The sequence below is a fragment of the Saccopteryx leptura genome, chromosome 4, assembly GCF_036850995.1.
Source record: "Saccopteryx leptura isolate mSacLep1 chromosome 4, mSacLep1_pri_phased_curated, whole genome shotgun sequence".
Lineage (NCBI taxonomy): Eukaryota > Metazoa > Chordata > Mammalia > Chiroptera > Emballonuridae > Saccopteryx > Saccopteryx leptura.
Genome location: NC_089506.1, coordinates 146,817,929 through 146,837,388, shown reverse-complemented (window position 1 = coordinate 146,837,388; position 19,460 = coordinate 146,817,929). Strand labels below are relative to the sequence as shown.

Sequence of the window (19,460 nt, the reverse complement as noted above, 5' to 3'; positions counted from 1 at the left end):
GAAACCCCTGTATGTTTTTTTTTTAAATCACAAAGAGATAAACTGATTTAAAAGCACCAGAATATTCCATCAATTTCTACTTCCTATATGGTTATTTGGGTTTAATATAGTAATAGCAAAATAAGTTTTACCTCAAGTATAGTTAAGTTGATGGCTGCGGCTGTTACTCCCTCTTCCAAAATTAGAAAGCCAACTACTGAGACAAAGTCAACATCTGGTTCAGCTAAGTGTCCTTCTGTTTGGTTCTTTAGACTCAACATTCCAGGAACTGTGGCATATGTGACATTAATGGCTCCTAGTTGAATTGGATGGGATAAGATTTTATAAGTAAAATTTTAAACAGTATCTCATTGGGAACTCTTAGGCTTTCCCAAAAGCACCTGCAGTAGCTTATGTAATTAGTCCCAACTCCTAACCCCTTCCCATATCCTTGCCAGGGGCCCCCAAACTTTTTACACAGGGGGCCAGTTCACTGTCCCTCAGACCGTTGGAGGGCCGGACTATAAAAAAAACTATGAACAAATCCCTATGCACACTGCACATATCTTATTTTAAAATAAAAAAACAAAACGGGCACAAATACAATATTTAAAATAAAGAACAAGTAAATGTAAATCAACAAACTGACCAGTATTTCAATGGGAACTATACTCCTCTCACTGACCACTAATGAAAGAGGTGCCCCTTCCGGAAGTGCAGCGGGGGCCGGATAAATGGCCTCAGGGGGCCGCATGTGGCCCACAGGGGCCGTAGTTTGGGGACTCGTGTCCTTGACCTTTAGCATGTAATGGCTCAGTAATGTCCCACTATGGACAGGGATACTTCCCTGCCTCCAGACTTTGAGTATGGCTGTGTGAATTGTTTTGGCTAAAGGCACAAAGTAAAAGTGATGGCGTTCTAGTTCTGAGCCTAGACTTTAGGGGTCCTGCCATGCTTTTGCTTGCTTTCTTGTGCCTCTCCTGGTCCTAGGAGAGGAATGAGCGATATGGAGCAGAGCCACCCCAATCCCAGCCTAGGTGAGTGGACCCACAGCCAACATCATTATTAAAGGACGCTGAGATTTAATGACTACTTGTTACATAGCATGTTTGTGACAATATACAACTCCTTTAATCTTTTAAAAATCAAGAAGTCATAAAGTGCTATCCTGAATTAATAAATATGAATGCTTTCCTGTCCTGGATTTATTTCAGCCATGGCTTTCATCCACGCAAGGAGGTTATTAAAAAGAATCTGCTTGGAGACCCCTCATTCATTCTAGAACAACACAAACCTAGAGATCCAAATTCTCGGTTGATGAAAAGCTGAACTGTTATGTTAGCCTCTTGTAGCAAAACAAATCTTGAAGAAAGAGCAAAATTTAAAACTCCATGTGGTTCGTCACTGGCTTCCACAGTCAGAACAGCTGCATGTCCTTGAGCATCAAGCAGAGCAATTCCGGCCAATGGGACTCCTAAAGATGTCGGGGGCCACAAGAACTCTGACAGTGATTTGGCACTTACTGCTAAATACTTAAAATACCATCCCACTCTCTGAAACATATTAAAGTGTACAGAATGTGTTCCATTTATTCATTTCTTGAACTGAAATGATCAAGTTGCATAACTGAGCCTATATTTAATTTTATTTTTCTACATAGCAAATCATGAGTTTTTTTACTTGACATATTATTGTCATTATTTGCAGTATGGGCATTTGAATTACAGAAAGTAACTGAGGAAAGTACCCTTATAATTTTCTCAAAATGACTGAATTTGAAATATCCAGACAATAGGTCCAAATCCAAATTGGGCTGCTGGTATAAGATTAATAACAGAAAAATTCTTTCTTTCAAAATGTATTTTATTCCATAAGCAAATATTTAGCAAAATGTGTAGAGGTTGTTCCTAAATTCATAATGATAATATATTCCCATTGTGACCTGATGATATTAAAATTAACATTTTTAGGAACAGATGATATATAAAGTAACATTTTTAATTGGCATGAATTTAATTATTAAATATACAGATAGCAATTGTTAATTTTTTCTGAAAAGAGTAATATAGTAAAAAAAGTTTAAAACTGAACTCTGAATTACCTTGTGTCCTGACATCATACAGAATGACCTGGTAAACTTCTTTCTCCTCAGGAATGTTGTCATCCAATAACTGCACATGTATTGTTTTATCCAATGACCCCTATGTCAGACAGAAAGATATTCATCCCCGCATTGTGTCCCTAAACATAAAATATCTCCATCCAAACACATTTTATTTAAACAGTATCCTATGGCTTAAAACATAAATTTTAAAAAATCATTCATTCGGTGATTGAAGATGGCAGCGGAGTAGGCGGACGCCCAGACGCCCAGCTCTCACCACCAAACTGGAATACAAATCAATTTAGGTAAAATCAGCATGAAAAACCAACTCTGAACTACAAGAACAGCTCTCAAAAACCAAGGAGCAAAGAAGAAGCCACAAAAAACCTGGTAGGGAGCGCCTGAATCTCCCCTGCTTACAGGAATGGAGGGGGGGTGAGGGACAGACTGTGAGGGGCTAAGGAATGCAGGAGACGACCTAAAAAAGCTGTCTCATCCGTATTGGAGGCGGCCATAGCTGGGGGAGAGACTGATCCTTCCACAAAACAGTACTGACTTGCTTCCAGATCAGAGATCTCCAGACATCTCTCCAGCTCAAATAAGCTCAATAAGACACAGCTGAAAACAAGAAGTGGGGAGGAGGGGCAGTAACTCAGGTCTCCATGGAGATCTGAGATACACCTCCCCTACTGAAGCTGAGAAAACACCCTGCCTCCAGAGAGACTAGTTGGTGGAAGACGCCTTCAGAGTCTCAGGTTACACCAGGGGTCTCAAACTCGTGGCCCGCCCGCCAATTTTGTGCGGCCTGCAGACTAATCAAACTTCATGGATTAGTCTGTGGGCCAGTCTGCGGGCTGCACAAAATTGGTGGGCGGGCCACATACGGCCCGCGAGTTTGAGACCCCTGGGTTACACCCATTGCATTCCTGGATACAGTTTCAAGGAAGCCTGCAGCTGAGATCAGTACACAAGACTATCACCTGTTCAGAAAACAAACAAATCAAGACTTCAAAGCTGGCTCTTGGTTCCTGAGATTATCATTAGAGAAGAGAGCAGAGAGGAGAGCAGAGAGAGGCCACTTGGAGGAGGCCAGGAGAAGCAGCGAAGATGGTGGAGTGCTAAGTGAGCAGCCAGTTTGTGCAGAGTTTGTGCAGGGAGAAGGAAGGAGATGGGGAACAGAGGTGAATAAAGTCTGGTGAGCTAGAAACCTTTGATTCTAGGAAACTCAGATAAGTCAGTAGCTTTGTGAGCACTGAATGTGAGTGGGTTTTGGAGCCCAGTATGTGTTTTTACTTGCCCGCCGGGTGCAAGCTAGGATTAAAGTTGATGGCCCACCAGTTTTTGGCTCCGTTGTTTCTTTACCAACTGTCCGAATCCAATGAGAACCTGCATGGGCCAGGCGGCTACTATGATGGTGGCCGTGGCTACTGCCTTTACATTTGGCGTAGTCTGTGGCAGGATTCGATATAGATCAATAAAGAGCCACCATCACCTTTGAGCGGTGGAGTAGAGGACTGGCTGCTGTTATGGTTCCCCATGGCTGTTCTTTTTGGGGACCATAGGCTGGCTGAATTTTATAGCATGCGTGAGGAAACCAAGAGCTCTGTAGAAGAGGCTGCCTGGGACCTGCAAACTGAGCAGTGGAAGGAGCTGGAGCAAACGCGGGAGAAAGAGATGCTGATCCTGGAGCTGGAGGAAGAAGCCAATCAGATTTGGGAGATTCGCCTGAAAATGGAGCAGCTGCTGGAGGAGGATTCACAGGTTCGTGAGTTGCAGATTGCCCTGGACATTGTGGAGAGCCAGAAGAGACGGGAGGCTGAAGCTGAGGCCAGGTCTGGGGCTGCAAGGTCTGCAGAGCAGAAGGCGGCAGCGGCCAGGGGCACGAGCCCAGCAGCCAGAGCTGGTATTTTCAGTCCCTCTTTAAAGGATGAGGAGAATTGGGCTGGAGCTGCAATTTGCAGTCTCCAGAAGGTGAAAGCCCAGCTAGAAGCAGCACCTAGTATGGCCTTGGTAGTTTTGCAATTTTGGAACATAAGGCTGGATATGCTCTCTGGAGCAGAGATGGAAATGCTGACTGCCATTGCCACGTGCTCCTCTTTGGGACAGTGTAAGACCTGCCAGGAATGAGGACGGTGGCTGAAGCCTCATGTGCGTGGACTGATTTCCTGGACTACGACCGGAGTGGGCATTGGCTCCTTTGTTGGATAGACTTATGGATTTTGGACAATGTGAAATACCCTGATGGGGTGAGGGGTGGCTTTGCTGGAAGCACTCCCCTGCCCCGGGAAGCTTTTCCCATGGCTAGAAGGAAGGCCGAGGACGTTTTGCACTTTTGGCAAAGTGCTCAGATATTGCTGAAATGTACCTTGTAATTATTGAAATTGTATGATTTGCCATGCGGTTGTAATTTGTGTAATGTGCTAATTCCCTTGCCCAGGGATGCCGATGATGTCCATTGTGGGTAGTAAAGTGAGCACAGGGGTGGATTGTTGGGCAGATAAAATATATTATGCTCACGTTGTTAAAGATGGCGCTGCCCACGTGGAGGCCATTGCCCAGGTGATATTAATGTTTATCACTGTGGGCTGTGGGCTGTGGGCAGGCAGAATACTTGTAGCCTGGGGCTTCGTTTTAGGATTAAGCCTTTCCCACCCTTTTTGATGTGGGATGGTACAATCCCATCGTGCCCCAGATAAGTGACTTTGTATTAGAGACTTCCCTATTTTGTATATTGGATTAAAGGTTTTGATTTCTACACTATAAAGTGGGGGCAGAACGGGAGCTTGCTCTCGGGGTTCCTGAGATTATCATTAGAGAAGAGAGCAGAGAGGAGAGCAGAGTAAGGCCACGTGAAGGAGGCCAGGAGAAGCAGCCAAGATGGTGGAGTGTTGAGTGAGAAGCCAGTTAGTGCAGAGTTTGTGCAGGGAGAAGGAAGGAGATGGGGAACAGAGGTGAATAAGTCTGGTGAGCTAGAAACCTTTGATTCTAGGGAACTCGGATATGTCAGTAGCTTTGTGAGCACTGAATGTGAGTGGGTTTTGGAGCCCAGTGTGTGTTTTTACTTGCCCGCCAGGTGCAAGCTAGGATTAAAGTTGATGGCTCACAAAAAAAAAAAAAAGACTTCAAAGCTGCCCAAATCCAAAAGTGGATTACAAATAATACCTGATACCAACCCAAGAAGACCTAGAAATAACACAATTGAAAACTGGAGGCAGACAACACCAAGCCTAGACTCAACCAACTCTACAAACGAAATACCCAAACACACAGACACAATGAAAAGACAAAGAAGTGCAGTCCAAATGAAACCACAAGAGAAACCTTCAGGAGATGAACTGAGTGATATGGAAATAATGAAACTTCCAGATGCGGAGTTCAAAATAATGATTTTAAGGATGCTTAGGGATCTTAGAACAACAATGGATGGTCATTATGAACACCTAAATAAAGAAATAGCAAGTATAAAAAAGGATATTGAAATATTAAAAAAGAATCAGTCAGAGATGACAAATACAATATCAGAAATAAAGACCAAATTGGAAGAAATTAAAAACAGGATGGATAGAGCTGAGGATCAAATCAGAGAGTTGGAGGACAACTTAAATGAAGGCAAGAAAGCAGAGAAGAAAAAAGAAAAGAGACTCAAAAGTCTGAGGAAACTCTTAGAGAGCTCTGTGACAACATGAAGAGAAATAACATCCACATCATAGGGGTTCCTGAAGAAGAAGAGAAAGAACAAGGGATAGAGATTTTGTTCAATCACATCATAGCTGAAAACTTCTCTAAATAAATGCAGAAGAAACTCTCACAAGTTAAAGAAGCACAGAGAACTCCATTAAAGAGAAACTCAAAGAAATCTACACCAAGACACATCATAATCAAAATACCAAAGCTAAGTGATAAAGAGAAAATATTAAAAGATGCAAGAGAGCCTGACCTGTGGTGGCGCAGTGGATAAAACGTCGACCTGGAAATGCTGAGGTCGCCGGTTCGAAACCCTGGGCTTGCCTGGTCAAGGCACATATGGGAGTTGATGCTTCCAGCTCCTCCCCCCTTCTCTCTCTCTCTGTCTCTCTCTCTCCCTCTCTCTGTCCTCTCTAAAAATTAATTAATTAATTAATTAATTAAAAAAAAAAAGATGCAAGAGAAAAAAAAGCTATCACCTACAAAGGAGCCCGCATAAGGATGACATCCAACTTCTCAACAGAAACACCTGAGGCCAGAAGGGAATGGCAAGAAATATTCTGCAGTAATGCAGAAAAAGAACCTACAACCAAGACTACTTTATCCAGCAAGGCTATCATTTAAAATCGAAGGAGAAATAAAAAGCTTCCCAGACAAAAAACAACTCAAGGAATTCATTACAACCAAACCAATGCTTCAGGAAATGTTAAGGGGCCTGTTGTAAACAGATCAAAGTGGGAAAAGAATATAGCAAAAGAGGAATACAGCTTTAAAGAATAAAATGGCAATAAACAACTACATATCAATAATAACCTTAAATGTAAATGGATTAAATGATCCATTCAAAAGACATAGGGTATCTGCCTAGATAAGAAAAGAGGACCCGTACATATGCTGTCTACAAGAGACACACCTTAGAACAAAAGATGCACATAGACTGAAGGTAAAAGGATGGAAAAAAACATTTCATGCAAATGGAAATGAAAAAAAAGCTGGGGTAGAAATACTTATATCAGACAAAATAATCTTTAAAACAAAGGATATAGTAAGAGATAAAGAAGGCCACTACATAATGATAAAGGGAGTAATCCAACAGGAAGATATAACTATTATAAATATCTATGCACCTAATATAGGAGCACCTAAATATATAAAGCAGACTTTGATGGATTTAAAGAATGAGATCAACAGCAATACTATAATAGTAGAGGATTTCAATACCCCACTAACATCACTAGATAGATCCCCAAGAAAGAAAATTAACAAAGAAACTGCAGACTTAAAAGGACACACTAGATCAACTCGATTTAATATATATCTTCAGAAACTTTCACCCTAAAGCAGCAGAATATACATTCTTTTCAAGTGCTCATGGTACATTCTTTAGGATAGACCCCATGTCAGAACACAAAGGTGGTCTCAACAAATTTAAGAAGATTGAAATCATATCAAGCACTTTCTCTGATCACAATGGCATGAAACAAGAAATGAAGAAAAGAGAAAAGCTCAAAAATTCTCAAACACATGGAAACTAAATAGCAGGTTGTTAGATAACGAATGGATTAAGAATGAGATCAAAGAAGAAATAAAAAAATTCCTAGGCCCTGGCCGGTTGGCTCAGTGGTACAGCGTCGGCCTGGCATGTGGGGGACCCGGGTTCGATTCCCGGCCAGGGCACACAGGAGAAGCGCCCATTTGCTTCTCCAGCCCCCCTCCTTCCTCTCTGTCTCTCTCTTCCCCTCCCGCAGCCAAGGCTCCATTAGAGCAAAGATGGCATGCGCGGGGGATGGCTCCTTGGCCTCTGCCCCAGGCACTAGAGTGGCTCTGGTCGCGTCAGAGCGATGCCCCGGAGGGGCAGAGCATCGCCCCCTGGTGGGCAGAGCATTGCCCTTGGTGGGCATGCCAGGTGGATCCCGGTCAGGCGCGTGTGGGAGTCTGTCTGACTGTCTCTCCCCGTTTCCAGCTTCAGAAAAATACAAAAAAAAAAAAAAAATTCCTAGAAACAAATGACAATGAGCATACAACAACTCAAAATTTATGGGACACAGCAAAAGCAGTACTGAGAGGGAAGTTCATAGCACTACAGGCACACCTTAAGAAACTAGAAAAAGCTCAAATAAACAACTTAACCCTGCATCTAAAAGAAGTAGAAAAAGAACAGCAAGTAAAGCCCAGAGCTAGTAGAAGGAAGGAAATAATAAAGATCAGAGCAGAAATAAATGACATAGAGGCTAAAGAAACAATACAGAGGATCAATGAAACTAGGAGCTGGTTCTTTGAAAAGGTAAACAAGATCGATGAACCATTAACTAGACTCACCAAGAAAAAAAGAGAGAGAACTCAAATAAATAAAATTAGAAATGAGAGTGGAGAAATAACAACTGACTCAACAGAAATACAAAATATTGTAAGAAAATACTACGAAGAACTGTATGCCAAAAAACTAGACAACCTAGATGAAATGAACAAATTCATTGAAACATACAATCCTCCAAAAATCAATCTGGAAGAATCAGAAAACCTAAACAGACCAATTACAACAAATGAGATCAAAACAGTTATCAAAAAACTCCCAACAAAGAAAAGTCTGGGGCCTGATGGCTTCACAATGGAATTCTACCAAATATTCAAAGAAAAACTAACTCCTATCCTTCTCAAGCTATTTCAAAAAATTCAAGAGGAAGAAAGACTTCCAAGCTCCTTTTATGAGGCGAGCAAAATTCTGATTACAAAACCAGGCAGACAACACAAAGAAAGAAAATTATAGGTCAATATCTCTGATGAATATAGATGCTAAAATACTCAACAAAATATTAGTAAACCGGATCCAACAATATATGGAAAAAATCATACACAATGATCAAGTGGGATTTATTCTGGGGTGGCAAGGCTGGTACAATATTCCCAAATCAATCAATGTGATTCATCACATAAACAAAAAGGAGAAAAACCACATGATAATTTCAAAAGATGCAGAAAAAGCATTTGATAAAATCCAGCACCCATTCATGATCAAAACTCTCAGCAAAGTGGGAGTACAGGGAACATACCTCAACATGATAAAAGCCATCTATGACAAACCCACAGCCAACATCATACTCAATGGACAAAAATTAAAAGCAATCCCCTTAAGATCAGGAACAAGGCAGGTGTTCCCCTTTCACCACTCTTTTTCAACATAGTCCTGGAAGTCCTCGCCACCGCAATCAGACAAGAAGAAGAAATAAAAGGCATTCAAGTTGGAAAAGAAGAAGTAAAACTATCATTATTTGTAGATGATATGATATTGTATATAGAAAACTCTAAAGTCTCAGTCAAAAAACTACTGGACCTGATAAATTAATTCAGCAAAGTGGCAGGATATAAAATCAATACTCAGAAATCAGAGGCATTTTTATACACCAACAATGAACAGTCAGAAAGAGAAATTAAGGAAACAATCCCTTTCACTATTACAACCAAAAAAATTAAGTAATTAAGTACCTAGGAGTAAACTTAACCAAGGAGACTAAAGACTTGTACTCGGAAAATTATAAAGCATTGATAAAAGAAATCAATGAAGATACAAACAAGTGGAAGCATATATCGTGTTCATGGTTAGGAAGAATAAACATCATTAAAATGTCTATATTACCCAAAGCAATCTATAAATTCAATGCAATACCAATTAAAATACCAATGACATACTTCAAACATATAGATCACATATTCCAAAAATTTATATGGAACCAAAAAAAGAATATGAATAGACTCAGGAATCTTTAAAAAAAGAATAAAGTGGGAGATATCACACTTCTTGATATCAAGTTATAGTACAAGGCCACTGTACTCAAAACAGCCTGGTACTGGCAATAAGAACAAGCATATAGATCAATGGAACAGAACAGAGAACCCAGAAATAAACCCACAGCTCTATGGACAACTGATATTTGACAAAGGAGGTAAGGAAATACAATGGAGTAAAGACAGCCTCTTCCACAAATGGTGTTGGGAAAATTGGACAGCAACCTGCAAAAAAATGAAACTAGATCACCAGCTTACACCACTCAAAAAAATAAACTCAAAATGGAAAGACTTAAATGTAAGTCATGAAACCATAAGCATCTTAGAAGAAAACATAGGCAGTAAGCTCTCTGACATCTCTCGGAGCAATATATTTGCTGATTTATCTCCACGGGGAAGTGAAATAAAAGACAGGGTAAACAAATGGAACTATATCAAACTAAAAAGCTTTTGCACAGCTAAAGATAATAAGAACAGAATAAAAAGACAAACCACACAATGGGAGAACATATTTGACAATACGTCTGATAAGGGATTAATAACCAAAATTTATAATGAACTTGTAAATCTCAACACCAGGAAGACAAACAATCCAATCCAAAAATGGGAAAAAGAAATGAATAGACACTTCTCCAAAGAGGACATACAGATGGCCAATAGGCATATGAAAAAATGCTCAACATCACTAATCATTAGAGAAATGCAAATTAAAATCACATCAGTCAGAATGGCGCTCATCAACAAAACAACACAGAATAAGTGCTGGTGAGGATGTGGAGAAAAGGGAACCCTCATGCACTGCTGGTGGGAATGCAGACTGGTGTAGCCACTGTGGAAAACAGTATGGAGATTCCTCAAAAAATTGAAAATCAAATTGCCTTTTAACCCAGCTATACCACTTTTAGGAATATACCCCAATGAACACCACAGAACGGCTCCAAAAGGAGAAATGCACCCCCATGTTTGTGGCAGCATTGTTCACAATAGCGAAGATCTGGAAACAGCCCAATTGTTCATCAGAGGACAAGTGGATTGAAAAGCTTTGGTACATATATACTATGGAATACTACTCAGCCATAAGAAATGATGACATCGGGTCATTTACAATAACATGGATGGACCTTGATAACATTATACGGAGTGAAATAAGTAAATCAGAAAAAACTAAGAACTTTATGAATCCATACATAGATGGGACATAAAAATGAGACTCAGAGACATGAACAAGAATGTGATGGTAACGGGGGTTGGGGGTGTGGGAGATGGGGGGGATGGAGGAGAGGAAGAAGAGAGGGGGTGGGGGAGAGGAGGGGCACAAAGAAAACCAGATAGGTGATGGAAGACAATTTAACTTTGGGGGAGGGGTATACAGCACAATCAAATGTCAAAATAATCTGGAGATGTTTTCTCTCAACATATGTACCCTGATTTATCAATGTCACTGCATTAAATTTAATTTTAAAAAATGATAAAAAAATAAACATAAAAAAAGTAAAAGTGTGGCTCCCAGAAAAAAAAAAAAATCATTCACTCGTGGGTAACCAGGCTTAAGGCAGATAGGGACTAATTGTGAAGGATCTTGAATATCGAGCTGATCAATGTAGATCTTATCAAATGAGCAATGTAGCATTATTGACAATTTTAGACAAAGAAATTAGGAGATTCTATGGCAGTGGCGAATAGGAAAAGATCAGTGTGCTTCAAAGAGACTAGGGATTAAAAGTCCAATGTATTCAAGACTGAAGGTTATAGGAGCTTGGCTTAATATTGAGACAGTGGAAATAAAAAAGAATTAAGCACATTATCAAACAGGAATTCACTAAGTGAATGTGGAGAAAAAAGGACGATGACAACTTGACCATAAAGTGGTGCCAAATTTTTTCCAGAAGTGCTTTTATAAAGTTATTTCTCAACAATCACCTTTTTTAAACTATCAAAGTCTATAAACGGCAACTCAAAAATATAGTTTCAAAACTATCCTCATGTTATACTTTGCCAACAGGGCATAAAAAGACATTTGTTTTTAGAGCTATATTTGCTGTTGCCATGCATTTAAAGTTCCAAGATAGTGAGAAGTAAGAGAAGAGGAACAAGGACTACCACCATCTTCAGAATGATGCGGTGACAACAATGGTAGGCCTCAGATACAAAGTCAGCATTTTCTGTTTCTTTAAAGTAGATCTACCAAGCACATATAAAAAAAACCAAATCTATTCCTGTCTTTGAAGTTCTTTACTCAAGTAGTACTCTCCCTTTCCAGTTCCAAGCAAGTAGTGCTCCCATCAACCTCCATTACTCCTTGCATTACCTCATCAGAGCTTCCCCGTTTTCTCAAAACAGTTTTTCCTACATATACATGGTAAAGCTCTTTTGGGTTGTCTTACCTCAGGAAAGAAGAGTTGTCCAGTTAAGTTAGCAAAATTGAATTCTAGATTTTGCCCAATAATTTTCCAGTTAACCGTAACATTTCCTCGACCAGGGGGTGTTCTTATAACATGGAATTGCAAAATTTCTCCTGCAAGTGAAGTATACAGATTGAAAAGTGCTTAATGGAAAATGAATTTAACATATGAATTCAACAAAACCCAAATCCCAAACATGCAACTATTACAGCACCTTTCCAGAACATTACAAAGAAGTTCTGTTTTGAATTTTCTAGAAGCTTTATACATGCTTATTGTTTATTAACACAGGGATCTCACTTTTAAATACTTGTATTTAGTAGAAATTCAGGAAGTTCAATATTTAAAAGTTACAAAAGCACATGCTATAATGGAAAACACGAACGTTTATACACTCCAAACATGCACCAGAACATAAATGTTCTGTACATATAAGAAAATAATCAAGTCTTCATGGTCAAAAGTCACAACAGCACAGGTGCATTTTCCTCTCCTTTTCAAAAGGACACAGTTCCTTACACTGATATGCAATGTGATTTTACACAATGCATGCATAAAAATGCTTGCAAATACCTGAAAATCACATTTCTTTAAGTTGTAACTTACATATACCATCAATGATTATGTTTTTTAAAAAGAAATACAAAGGAAAGGTGTCACTTCTGTACATCAGTCTCTGTAACCACCGAAGTTACAGTTCTCCTTCCTGGGTAATTGAGGTATTTTAGATATTTTCATTCCTGGCTTTTATCCTTACGTAATACGTTATCAAAATGAAGGAAATAGTGATAGGCATTTCTTTCAAACTGCTGAAAGTGAAGTGTAAGCTCTATGGCATACTGTTAACAGCCACGTGGCTTGCTGAAAATATGCTCAATTCAAAAAATCCTTGCATGATGATGAATACAGTTAAGGTACACAAATGAACTATAGCACTAAAATAATAATCGTATGACAAAGTAAAATGAAATGATGTTTAAAGCTTTTAAAGAACATATCATTCAAATTTTATAGCATAGAAGTATATCTGAAATCCATGCATATTCATTAAAAGTATCACTTTTATCTAGCTATCCAAATAAGTATATACATCTGGCACTTTTTAAGTGAGCAGAGTAGAAATAAAACAAAATATAAACACCCTTTTAACATATTTTTAAACTAGCATATTTTTTAAATTTCTTAAGATAAAACATATTAGTATTAGAAAGCTTTCTTAAGTTATCATGAATTTAGAAATTATCTTAATTTCAATTATATAAAACAAAATTTTCATACTAAACTTAAGCACACTTATCTTTAGAACAGTGAATTATTTGGGGAGAGTGAAGAATAGAGAAAGCAAAAGTATCAGAAAGACTTCTGAATAACATTTTCTCCAACATTTGAATGTTCAATGTGTACATTTTTTGTACTTCAATACAAAAACAAAATTTAGTCACCATTCCATTAATAGACTATATCTTTTTTTTAACATATAGAAACTGCTAGCTAGGAATCAGATTATCAAAAGGTCAGGACATATCTAAAAGACTGATATAACTGTATAATCAGTCTAATCATCAGTGAACCATTTAAAAATTTTTATACTTGTTTAACTCATATGAAAAAAATATAGGCACTACTATAAAATCCCAGAGTCTCTCTGTTGCACATCATGCAGCATTTCTCATGTACTGAACAAAAAAAACTATTACTGAATGACACAGACAGCGCACTAGATCATTAATCTTTTTCACCTACAGTGTTGTCTGGTGACACAAATAGAAAGGTTTATAGTCATAGTTATCAAATTTTTAAAATCACACAACCTAGTAGTAAAACCTAATGATATTTAAAAATAAAATGATGAAAGCTTGATTAGTGCTAAAAATACAAAAAAATAAAAGTGGCAAGAAAAACAAAATGTAGATCAATAAGGACCCATGTTGAAGGGGATTTTGCAATCATAATAAATTTTATAAATTATAGTTGCAAGATTTTACAATACCTAGAGATTTGGAAATAAATATACAGTATAAAGAAAAATAAAAATGAAATGCTACAGAGAAAAAAAGTAAAATTCTCCTAAAAACTTATTATAGGTAAAATACTCAAAGTCTAATACTACTTAATATAAGCTTTGAAAACTTAACAAATTACCATACAAGAAACTTGCAGAAAGTATTGCAGAAACACAGTTTGAAGCATGATACACACAAACACATAAATAAAATATACTGCTCACAAAATGAGGGGACATTTCAAAATGAATACAAAGCAATAAAATATCCCCTCATTTTTGTGAGCAGTATATAAACAAAGCATTCCTTGAACACATACTCTGTAAGCCTACTGCAAACTATGTCAACAGAATGAATAGTGTAAAAATGTTTCAAGTAGTAAAAATGAAGGTATTGATTCTGCCTCTTAATATAGACTCCCTGGAACCAGTTCCACTTAATATGCCTCCTAGGTAATATTTCTAGAATGTTACCCTTCTACCTGGATAAAAAGTCAAAGAACAGTCTTTAATTTTTTTTTTATTTATTCATTTTAGAGAGGAGGGGGGAAGAAAGAGAGAGAGAAGGGGGAGGAGCAGGAAGCATCAACTCCCATATGTGCCTTGACCAGGCAAGCCAGGGTTTTGAACCGGCGACCTCAGTGTTTCCAGGTTGACGCTTTATCCACTGCGCCACCACAGGTCAGGCAAAGAACAGTCTTTATAAAAGAAAAAAACTTAAAAACAACAGCTTAGTCTTAAATAATGGGAAGGACAGAAGGTAGATTTGGGAGAGGAAGATGAATTTTTTTAGATAACAAACATTTTATCAGGTACTACACTGCCTTCTAGGTTTAGTCCACAATGAAGGACTAAGACAGGCCCTCACCTTCCAAAGAATCTGACTACATCCCTGGAAGAGCATCCTGACATGAAATATACAGAGTCCACCAAAATCTGGTGATACTAGGCCAGTGGTCGGCAAACTCATTAGTCAGCAGAGCCAAATATCAACAGTACAACGATTGAAATATCTTTTGAGAGCCCAATTTTTTAAACTTAAACTATATAGGTAGGTACACTGTTATTAACTTAATTAGGGTAGTCCTAACCTGACCTTTGCTAAAAACGTCCTCAGTCTGATTGAGCTGCATGTGGCTCGTGAGCCGCGGTCTGCTGACCACTGGTAGGCCTACCCTAATATAGATAAGGAATAGGAATATAAAATGCATTTAAACAATGCTGAATGTTTTGTACACTTGTTAACAAAACAAACAAGGATTCTTCTCACAAAGGTAAAAAACATTACCTACAACATGTGTAAAAATAATAGAAATCTAAAATAGAAGGAACATGTTAAATATTGTAACAGATACATGTATACACTATATACATGTATTATCTATAGCAGGGGTCCCCAAACTACGGCCCGCGGGCCGCATGCGGCCCTCTGAGGCCATTTATCCGGCCCCCACCGCACTTCCAGAAGGGGTACCTCTTTCATTGGTGGTCAGTGAGAGGAGCACATTGACCATCTCATTAGCCAAAGGCAGGCCCATAGTTCCTATTGAAATACTGGTCAGTTTGATTTAAATTTACTTGTTCTTTATTTTAAATATTGTATTTGTTCCCATTTTGCTTTTTTACTTTAAAATAAGATATGTGCAGGGTGCATAGGGATTTGTTCATAGTTTTTTTAATAGCCTGGCCCTCCAACGGTCTGAGGGACAGTGAACTGGCCCCCTGTGTAAAAAGTTTGGGGACCCCTGATCTATAGTGATCACCTACAACAGAAAATGATTTAAAACAATATAGAAACATGAATAGCATGAAATACAAACTGCCAACATGAACAGTCAAGGAAAAAAGTTGAGTGCTTTTTTTTTTTTTTTTAATTTTATTTATTTATTTTTTTTGTATTTTTCTGAAGCTGGAAATGGGGAGAGACAGTCAGACAGACTCCCGCATGCACCCGACCGGGATCCACCCGGCACGCCCACCAGGGGTGATGCTCTGCCCCTCCAGGGCATCGCTCTGCCTCGACCAGAGCCACTCTAGCGCCTGGGGCAGAGGCCAAGGAGCCATCCCCAGCGCCCGGGCCATCTTTGCTCCAATGGAGCCTTGGCTGCGGGAGGGGAAGAGAGAGACAGAGAGGAAGGAGGGGGGTGTGGAGAAGCAAATGGGTGCTTCTCCTATGCGCCCTGGCCGGGAATCGAACCCGGGTCCCCTGCACGCCAGGCCGATGCTCTACCGCTGAACCAACCGGCCAGGGACAAGTTGAGTGCTTTTAATCCAGCCGGCCCTTCATATTCCCGTGTTCTTTATCCTCGGATTCAACCAACCCTAGATCAAAACTACATAGAGAGAAAGTGACATGATTCTGTTGGCTTGGAATCACCACCCAGAAAATTCTGACATGTGTACAGTTTTCTTGTTATTATTGCCTAAACAATACAATGTTTACATTGAATTAGGAATTATGAGTAATTTATAGATACATTTAAGTATATGGGAAGATGTACAAGGATTATAAACAAATACTACATTATTTTATGTAAGAGACTTGAACATCTGTGGACTTTGATATCTTCAGGGGTCCTAGCACCAAGCCCCATGCATACTGATGGACAACTATATCACTGTTGTATATTTTTAGGAATCATTTGTTTAAATCTTTGCCTAAAATGATTCATGCTATCTCTGAGAAAAGGAAAATGTTTATATCCATTGAACATGACATGAGATTATGATGCTGCTAAACTGGGTGACTGAGTAAAGCATTTCATACAGATTCATAAAGAAAAGATTTATACACAGTTTGCAACCACAGTAAAAATCTATTGTCCCATATTTCTAAATTCTTCCCATTACATTTGAAAGAAATATTTATCACCAGACATTAGTTCGATTGCCTTAGGACAAAAATGTAAAAATAGGATTCGAAAGCATTCAATATTGTTATACACTAAAGCAACTTTTTCCCATGAATTGAAAATGCATTCTAGAGCCAGAAGTTAAGTAAAGTCCATGTTTTAAATCTAATCACATGAATGAAACTCCAACACCAGGCCAAAGGCAATGTTAACATTGTTAAAATTCCACATAGCATGATTTTTTTTACCCTATTTCTTCAGCCATTATCTTTGAAGTACCACCACAAAATTTTCATGAATTCTTTTGGTAAACCTATGCTTGATACTCTTTTCTCTATGCCATTTCACGGAGATATTAAGAATACACACACAAAATAACTAAATTCTTTTTTTTTTTTTTTTTACAGAGACAGAGAGAGGGACAGATAGGGACAGACACACAGGAACAGAGAGAGATGAGAAGCATCAATCATCAGTTTTTCGTTGCGACACCTTAGTTGTTCATTGATTGTTTTCTCATATGTGCCTTGACCGAGGGCCTTCAGCAGATCGAGTAACCCCTTGCTCAATCCAGCGACCTTGGGTCCAAGCTGGTGAGCTTTGCTCAAACCAGATGAGCCCACACTCAAGCTGGCAACCTCAGGGTCTCGAACCTGGGTCCTCCACATCCCAGACCGACACTCTATCTACTGCGCCACCACCTGGTCAGGCAAAATAACTAAATTCTTGAAGTACATATAATGTTTTTTTGTTGTGGACCAGAAATGGCAAAAAGCCATTTTAGATTCGAGGCTTAGCAAAAGGCTAAGTTAAGTTCTCCCCCCTCCATCTCCATATTTGGCTTTGATGCTGAGTATTTGCACCCACTCCACTTGCTTCCTTGGGTTGCTTGAAGCAATATACATGCCCTTCCTCTGACTCTTTGTTTCAGATGTTAGTAGATTTCACTAATGTATCCTGTTTTTGCCTTGGGAGAGTTCCTGTCTTAGCTTTGGATGTGCAACTTTGTATCAAGGTCCTTGATTTGCATAGGTCTATATAATAAAGCGAACTGGGGCTATGGGGCACTCTGATACTGCCAAGCAATTTGAGGAGTCCTCCGGGTCCCATCGTTTTTGTTTTGATAAGTGTGTTTCCTTAATTCCGCACCATTATTAGGAGCCACGCTGGTCCGCGGCATTTTTTGAAAAAAAAAAAATTCAGACTCTAGGTAAAGGCTCAGGAATAAAGGGGAAAAATAAGTAAATGTAAAAGTTCCTCCCAATTTCTGTTTAGGAAAAAAAAACAACAACAAAAAAAAAACTAGGCCGTACTCATGCAAGCTATAAAAGCAATTCAGTGTTTTATTTCCTGTACTTAACTCATGCTCATAGATTGATGTGCTAAAGCAGATTTTCAATCTGTAACACATTTGGACCATTTGTTTTAATTACTAATGCTTTTCTTCCTGGAGATATTTAGCTGTTGAAAGCTGACTTCCAGGTTCAGGTCATCCAGGTGGAAGACAGCATAGGTGACGTGTCTGGATGTCCAGCAGGAAAGCCCACTCCCTCAGGGCCCCCAAACCGCCCACCCTCACACCACCCAGACTATCATAAGGTGCACTTTCATGCCACTAACTGCTTTACAGTTAAAATACCTTTAAAATGATACTGGGAAAATAAATTCTTTGGTATTCTTTTTCAAAAATAACTCTATCATATTGTTGAAAATCACATACCTCGTCTAGCTCTAAGTCTTCCCTGAAATCTAATCCGTCCCGGACCCGGGTCGTAATTATACCTCCATTTCACTAACACTTGTATTGTCGCCTTCAACACTATTTTCCTTCCCATATTTCTTAAACAAAACAAAAACACATCCAAAATACTCACTTTTAATCCTTTTCCCCCAATTTTTCTCTTCCCCTTGCTCCCATGGCCGATAAGTACACTATCTGCTAAGGCAGCGCTTCTCAAACTTAACACAGTGAAGAACAAGGTGTTTTTGTTTGTGTCTTGTTTTGCTTGCCCTGATCTATTATAGACTAACATTTTTATAAAAGACAATAAAATGAATGACTAGATTAGTTAAATAGCAAAAAGAACACAGATAGAAGCCCATAGATACTGCTTTTGGATATCACAGCAAAATGAAGTTGTTATATGTAAGTTTCTAGCACAGGTTATTTCAGTTTCTGAACTTGTCACAAACTAGTAGAAACTCTGTAGATGGACACCTGCCGAAACCATACTTTGAGAAGCACTGCCTAAAAGCCTCCACATCCTTTGATCAGCCTTGAATATTTGCTTCTCATCCCAAGTCCTCCTTCAAAACTCCTTTATAGTTACTACTGTCTACCCCAGAGCTCTTGGAAATCTAATCTCATTTGTTGTCCTGTTAGTATGGGATCCAGGTGACTCCTGGTAAGAGGGAAAACACACTCTTACATTGGTCTCTTCCACCCCTTTGGAGAAACCTTTCTCTCAGACCTTTCTCCTTCCCTAGCCCCTTCGTCTGGCACTGCACATGGCTTTATCTTTGACAACTTGCTTTTCTTCAACTATCCACAAAGATTTCATTAATTTTTATGATTTCCACTATTACCTCTAAATATCCAATTTTCATTTATAACCTAGATAGAGTCAGGTTCTCTCACAGAGATATTTTTACTC

General features: G+C 38.9%; 1 protein-coding gene across 1 annotated transcript in view; it reads right to left on the bottom strand.

Annotated features, from left to right (window-relative positions):
• Positions 1-19,460, bottom strand: part of ADGRV1 (adhesion G protein-coupled receptor V1) — a 697,985-nt gene that overhangs the window by 531,527 nt on the left and 146,998 nt on the right. Inside the window, exons 35-38 of the mRNA XM_066381830.1 lie at positions 11,935-12,065; positions 2,081-2,180; positions 1,274-1,453; positions 132-295 (exon numbers count right to left, since the gene is read on the bottom strand). Coding sequence (XP_066237927.1) covers positions 132-295; positions 1,274-1,453; positions 2,081-2,180; positions 11,935-12,065 — 575 coding nt within the window. The remainder of the gene's footprint in view (positions 1-131; positions 296-1,273; positions 1,454-2,080; positions 2,181-11,934; positions 12,066-19,460) is intronic.